Here is a 7,735-nt window from a genome sequence, read left to right on the forward strand (position 1 = left end):
AAATATGACTGAGTGTTCATAACAACACTAAAAACCATTTTGAGAAATTTGGGTCGGGTCTTTTTTTATAAATGGATGATGTCACTGAAACGATTATCATTTTGATTCACGGTCATTGTGTCGGGGGAACTTTTCCGTTTTGGATTTTAAAAAAGCCTCATAAAAGCGTAATTACGTAATAATACACGAAAGTGATTTTAAATAAAAAATGTCTCTATTTTTTAATTAATAAATAATAGCTACAAAACTTGAATTCATAACTATAAAAATATAGATTTGAAGGGTTGTGCATTGGTTTCGTATCAGATATATGGTCAACGTATGGTGATTAAAAAACTGATATGATGACGTTTTAGGAAGTAAACTATTGGAATACAATAGAATCAAATGTCTGCCCTTGATGCTTGCTTTTCCTCTTTAAATTTTCAATTGTTTTACGTTGTTTCAGGCGGTAGGATTTTGTATTTCGCGTGACATCTGTGTTCAATGTCAGGTTAGAGCTAAGAAAGACACAAAGATCGCCTTCACCGTGCGGGTCAAGACGGGTCTCAACAGGTTTTTTGAGGCAGTGGCTGATGCTAAGATAATGCAGCTAATTCCCTTTCAACACACCTCCGAAGAGCTCATTTTAATAACATGGGCTTACATTTGCCACGAGGGCTAAGCAGACTGTGGGACCATTGTGAGGCTGCTAACTCATTCTATCTTTTTCTAGCGTAGTCCAAGCGGCAAACCGTCATACGTTATCATAGTATCCCCGATGCGTCTTTGTTGACACACTTCAGCGGAGTTCATCTAAGCAACGCGTTACTGACAAACAATACTTTTGTCATAAGCTTATGTAATATTTTTGGCTGATGTCTACCGATCTGTTTTACCTGTGACAACATCAAGCTGCAAATTGTTCCTCCATAAGCTAGCGCAGATAGTTGGAAGGTGAGTATATGTTTTATTATTTACTATAAATATGATTTGTCAAAAAGGATCAGCAATCAACAATAAGCTCGAGGATTTTCGAGAAGACCCTACACAGAAGAAGTAGTTTGGAAAGTAGGTATTGGATGAAACATTGATAAAATACGACAGCGTACCGCAGCTAACCGTTTGGATCTAGCTGCATAACACAACAAACTACACCCTGAAAAATGCTTGTATTCGAAGAAGTGCCAAAAGACAATTTGACAAAATGTCACAAAGTGTAACCCAATAAACAGCACTACAAAACGCTTTCTCATTGAAAACCCCAACTTAAAGGCATGCACTTTGAATTTAATGCTAAATAAATTGTATCGAGACGTTTTTATTAAAGGGATATTAACACTGAGCAAGACTCACGTAAATCCTGATTGAGCCATACTAAAAAGTCATATACGTACTTCTCCTACCTGGTGAATAATGTGCATGGAAAAAATAATTCAGAACTTTGAGACGCCCCCGAACAAAGACGGCGGTCCTCTCTAAATAGAAAATAAAAGACCCTTTAAAGGTGAGATGTTTCAGAACTCTAGCGAAGTAAAAAAATACGGGCTGATCTTGAAACCCGATGCTTGTGAATGAATAAGGTGTGAAGTTCAAATCTGAAATAAAAGAAAATGATGAAGGTGTCACGCTGAATCAAGTGTTTGGAATGAATCAGTCTGATTGCAGAGTATTGGAGCAGTGGGAAACTGATAATGCGTGATTACATTATGCAGAGGTTCCCCTCCTAAAATGCTTTGTGCTCCATCATCATCCACTTAGAAACGCTCTAGCACTTCCACGTGTATTATAAAATACACATTATATTATACCCATACATCCTGCGCGCACCCTTTCTTTCCCACACCCACATTTTTTCTCTCTTTGCCCTTTTCTCTCTGCATGAAATAACCAGAGCTTGAACTAGGCTCAGTATTTCCAAAACATACCGTCTCAAATTAACAAAAGGTTCAGGAATGGGGTTCCAAATACAGACGAGTGTACAATAATATTAAGTACAATAAGAACACTTTCATCTACCATCTGCCCTTTTTACCCATTATGTGCCTTGCATACGTATTTTATATATTATATATATGTATAGGGCATATTCAATGTATATATTGCATTTCGTGTAATGTTATGACGAACTGCTGTGGAGTCTTAACTAGTTTTTAGAGCAAATCACCAGGTCAAGTGTAACTTAACGAGAATTGTCATTGTGTGCATGCATGTTTCATGCGTTACCTTCCATCCGGCAGAGCTGTTGCTGTCTCCTTTATCTTTAAAATAGGGCACATATCGGACCATCCAGTCGTAGATCTGAGACAGGGTTAGTCTCTTCTCGGGTGTGCTCTCGATGGCTCGGGTGATGAGCTCCGCGTAGGACTGGTTTCCCCACGCGTTCCGCCGGGAGGACGCCTTGGTTTTGCGTAACGCAGCTCCCGCTAAGTCGCGAAATCCTCCGGCATCCAGCATCATCATCCTCCTCCTGCACGCCGGTGATTGAACATGACCCGAATCTACTTTAAATATGGAGAGATTAAGCGACAGATCCGCGTTCAGCTCACACGAGAAGTCGTTCGTCCAGCTGCACGAGCGAGGTCTGCTGACCAAATCCGACTCCATATCCACCTGATGAGCCTCCGCTTCATCCTCCTCTATCATCATCGTCTGTTCTTAATAAGCCGATGCCAGGTAGATGTAGTCAGGTGATACCGTGTTCTCAGAAACGCCTCAAAGAGCCCACCTCACAGAGGAGGATGCTGTAGACGAGAGCGAGTCATGTTGAAGTGAGTCTGGCTTGGAGAAATAATGGTTGCATGTGTTCAGACAGCGACTCATATTCAATTTCCATCCCGGTTTTAACTCGCTCTGACCGCAGCAGCAGTATCCTCCTCCTCCTCCTCCTCCTCNGATAAATCTTCGCATTGCACTAAGAACTAAAAACTTATCAATACATTATGGATGTCGTAACACTGATGCATATTTTATAGGCTCTTATTATCTTGCCAGTAACTGATTATTTTATATCCTGTTCTATATATTCAGATTTGAAACCGCATTTTATTTATTTTTTTATTTTTTGTTCGTGTAAGTCTTTCACGATTTCACTTCTTGATCTCGTTTCACTAAAACGGTGTATACTTTTATCTTTGCTTACCCTGAATTAAAGTGAAATGTGACAACATGCCCCAAACAACAGTTAAAATATATGCAAGACAAATTTAAATATTTTGATATAAAATAACATTTCTTTTTAAAAGAATATAACGAACTAATTTTGGATTCAAATCAATGAGGACAAACGCATTCAAACATTACACAGCTCTTAGAAATGGAAACAAATAAGAGGGCTGTCAGATTTCACCCCAATCTAAATTATTATTTCTATAAACTATATTCTATCTGTTGTTAGCAGGCAACAGACACATATTCTTGATTCATAGTCAATAATTTAAAAGTCATTCTCTGATGCACTCAAATATTTATTTGTGTATAGGGTGAATAAGATCAGGGTTGCGTAGACTGAGATTCCACTTGTGACTAATTACAACCCAAGGCCAAATGACAGACTAAAATTTCCACAGTCATTTCACAACAATGTTTAATTTGTTATATTGGCTATAATTTGGTATTAGAGGGCTTTAATTTGTTATAGTGGTTATTACCATGGCACTACAGTGTCCCATATCAAGACATAATATTTCAGCCAAATGGAACCTGTAATAAATGTCACTTCACGTAAATCACTAAATATATAAATTTGTCTTAAGTCATTCTTTAAAGTTGTGCTATTTCACTCTACACTATTTTAACATACATGTTAATAGGTAGCATTTAGGTACTGGTATGCACTTTACGTACAAAGTAGTAATATACAACCTTTAGGTGTAAAAGGGTACCCCATGACAGCGTTTATATATTTTTTTCAGAGAGTGTGGGTGTATGAGGTACTTTCAAACACGGGTGTTTTTTCGAGGTATGTTTCAACTGTCAAGGATAAAACAATGATGTTCAAATGAGTTCACTGAGGAGAAACAGATTAAATGTGAACCAGTTTTCTTCTTTGTTTTGGCATGACAGTTGTGGTCATTCTAAATACAGAGTTTGTTAAAGAACAGAGGATTGTTCTGGTTGTACATTACAGATCAGCCGTGCAAAAAGGATAGAATTAAAGGATTGAAGGGTAGAATCACAGTTAGACATTCCATAAGTGACACAATTCACCGCAATCCAAATCCTTAAAACATCCACATACAAGTATTTTATTGTCTCCACCCAACATAGCCACATACACGTTACACAATACACCCACAGAAACCAGGAAATGTGTGTAAATAACTGTGATCTCACACTGATATTACTGTGCTCAACATAGAGCTTGTTAATGGACTAGGGCATTGTATTGATTGGTACTCACGTATGCGAAAGATGATGTTCTAATTTTTGTAGTACACTTTACTTAAGTATTAGTTTGGTTTAGCTTTTTATATAGCACATTTCTACTGCCTGAAGAGCAGCCCAAAGTGCTGTACAGTGCATTCTAGAAAGCCAAACAATGGCAAAAATACACAACATCTTAACAAAGAAAACGTCTTGGTTACATATGTAACCCTCATTCCGGCGACATTATGTCGTACTGACAGACTGGGGTCTAGCTTGGAGCCCTGTTTAGCTCTGATTAAGAGAAAACGGCAATGAAATTTGGCAAGTGGTTAACTAATCCTGAGCCCGTCAGGCTCAGTATAAATAGGCAACAGGTGTAACCACTCATCAGATTTGCTGAAGAGTTGAGAAACGAGTTGCAACTCTCAGTGATGGTTCAAGGTTGTGGCAAGGGGACATAACATCTCCTTTCCCTCCATCAGGGAACGGGGTTACACCAGCCAGCNCTGTAGTTCCTCACAAAGGTGTTTGGTGTTGCACAGCCCGCAGCTCTGCAGATGTCTGCCAGAGAGGGACCGTGCGCCAATGCAAAGGAGGAGGCAACACCCCGGGTGGAGTGGGCATTGCTCACCTTGGGCCTGGTAAGCCAAGGTGATGGCATCCACTCTCCAGTAGGCCAACATCTGCTTTGAGACACCCTTCCCTTTCTGCCGACCTCCGTGAAAGCTCAGAGCTTTCGAAGCTCCGGGTGCAGTCCACGTATATGCGAAGATCTCTGACGGGACACAGCAATGCCAAGGCTCTGTGAAAAGTGATCCATTGTGAAAGCGCATCAGCTCCATGATTGAGCTTCCCCAGAATATGTACAGCACGCATATGAGATCTGAACTGCGACTGACTCCATAGGAGGAGATGGCGGGTGAGGACGTGACATGTGACGTGATTGGTGGTTGATGTATGAGACAGCCGCTGTATTGTCTGTGCAGACCAATAAGTGCTCGCTTGCAGCAGCGGCCAGAAGTGCTGCAGAGCTAGATGCACTGCCAGTAGCTCTAGGCAGTTAATGTGCCAAAGCAGATGAGGCTTTGTCCAGAGCCCTGAGGCTGCCTGCTCGTTGCATGTAGCGCCCCAGCCTGTCATGGAGGCATCTGTGGTTATGACCACATGCCATGGTACTTCTTCTAAGGGCGCACCGGCCCATAGAAACGCAAGGTCTGTCCATGGTCTGAAAGTGCGACGACAAGCCGGTGTGATTGTCATGCGGAGTGTCCTGCTGCGCTATACCCATCTCGGGACTCTGGAGTGTAGCCGGTGCTGAAGTGGTCTCATATGAAGCAAACCGAGTCGCGTGACTGCAGCTGTGAAAGCCATATGCCCCAGGAGCCTCTGAAAATATTTCAGTGTCTTGCCTCTGAAGGAACTCAGGTAGGCCAGCACTGACTGTGCGCACTCTTCTGAGAGGTGGGTTGTCATACTCACGAGTTTAACTCCAGGCCGAGAAAACTGATTCTCTGCACGGGGGAGAACTTGCTCGTTGCACACTGTCAACTGTCAACAAGAAGGACCAGAGGATGAGGAAATTGCTCTTTTTCTGAAAATTTGGGCAACAGAAAGAATACAAAACAGAAGGTTCTCCCCCACTCCTGAAGAGCACTTTCTCATCTCTCTGGGCCTTCTGCCTCAGGGCCTCTTCATTGTCTTCTGGATTGGAAGCTGGCTGAGGCAGGGTGGGTGCTGCCTTTATGTGCGATGCTCAATGCAATGACTTCGACAGACCACACCGTGACCATCTTTGCCTGGAGAGCAATGTCGGTCGCCGTGCACCGCTCCTGCATCAACCCCAGGTCAGGGCCACCCTCGTCCAGCTATTTTAGTACCTTGATTTTATGTACCTGCAGGATAGCCATTACATGCAGGGCAGAGGCAGCTTGGCCTGCAATGCTGTAGGCCTTAGCAGCAAGAGCTGCCGTGGTCCTACACGCCTTGGAAGGGAGCCTGGTATAATTCCACCAGGTGGCTGTGTTTTACAGGAATATCCACATAGACCCTAGCTGCCCCGCCATTCAATCAATCAATCAATCAATCAATCAATCAATCATTTTTATTTATATAGCGCTTTTAACAACACAGGTTGCATCAAAGCACTGTACAGTATAATGACAGGGATGTATAATGACGAGAGTGACCAATTTCTTATTAAATGCAGAGACGGTCTCTGTAGTCAATTCAATGATAGTCACTAGAAGTTAAGTGTCCCCAACCAAGCAAGCCAGAGGCGACAGCGGCAAGGAAACAAAACCCCATGCATACATTGAGAGTGGTGAGGACAGAGAAGGGAGACAACTGGCTTATGGCTGTGAAAGGAGCCATCCACGACTTTGTCAGCTCCTCATGCACCCAGGAACCAATAATCAAGCCATGAGGCAGCCCGGTCTCGGCAGAAGCTGCAGCACCCGAAGGGCACTGCTCCGCATCGTCATCCTCCTCAGCTAACGATTGCATCCTCCTATGCAGTGGTCGACATCTGATCCTCTCAGTGCTTCAAAAACTAAATGAGAGGCCCTCTGTGAGATGGCCCCACTGAACTGATCAACAGTCGGACAGGACAGGCGCAGCAGGAGTGAGTGCTCCGTGGGGCTGGAACCGGCGGAGTGGCAATCACCGTAACCCTCAGATCCCCAATGTGTCAGCCGGTGATCCTTTGCTTAAAACCAGATCGGGTGACGACAGAAGGTGCAGTTCCATCCTCGTGGCCATCATTCGATGTCAGGTAACGACCGCACCCAAGAAGGCACAGCTGAAACTGCATCTTAAAAAAGATGCGAAACGACTGTGCACAGAAATTGCTCTTTTAGATGAGACACCCAGGGGAATTGCTGGAACCCAGGGATGCCGCTGATTGTCTCTTCGATGCCACCCAGAACAGCTTCTGTTTCAGCTTCTCCTATTAGTTGTAGCACTTGAAGCTCCGAAACAAAATCTGATGAGTGGTTACACCTATCGCCTATTTATACCCACGTGATGGGGAGGGGCACAAGATTAGTTAATCACTTGCCAAATTTCATTGCTGTTTTCTCTTAATCAGAGCTAATCAGGGCTCCAAGCAAGACCCCAGTCTGTCGTCATGACATAACTCGTAGTGACGGACAAACAGGGAACATATATTACATCTCCCCTGAATCAGACACAAATATCATAAACAGTACTTAATCAAAACTATTTTTAAAATTAACACAGGGGAGGCAAAGCGAATGGCTAGAGGTAAATTCCAGCTGAAGTTTGGCTATTAAAAAATGTGTTTTTGCAGTCAGTACCAATAGTTTATCAGCAGAAGGCACAAGATCGTAAAAAAATGAATAAAAAAAAATTAAAAACATTTATATATATA

The 7,735-nt window shown here is 42.6% G+C and overlaps 1 protein-coding gene across 1 annotated transcript in view; it reads right to left on the bottom strand.

The window, feature by feature from the left end:
- The window catches only part of LOC122361052 (forkhead box protein O1-B-like), a 10,003-nt gene extending 7,172 nt beyond the window's left edge, over positions 1-2,831 (bottom strand). Inside the window, exon 1 of the mRNA XM_043261994.1 lies at positions 2,206-2,831. Coding sequence (XP_043117929.1) covers positions 2,206-2,628 — 423 coding nt within the window. The 5' untranslated portion in view covers positions 2,629-2,831. The remainder of the gene's footprint in view (positions 1-2,205) is intronic.
- Positions 2,832-7,735: the final 4,904 nt, after the last annotated feature.

The sequence above is a fragment of the Puntigrus tetrazona genome, chromosome 16 (genome assembly GCF_018831695.1).
Source record: "Puntigrus tetrazona isolate hp1 chromosome 16, ASM1883169v1, whole genome shotgun sequence".
Lineage (NCBI taxonomy): Eukaryota > Metazoa > Chordata > Actinopteri > Cypriniformes > Cyprinidae > Puntigrus > Puntigrus tetrazona.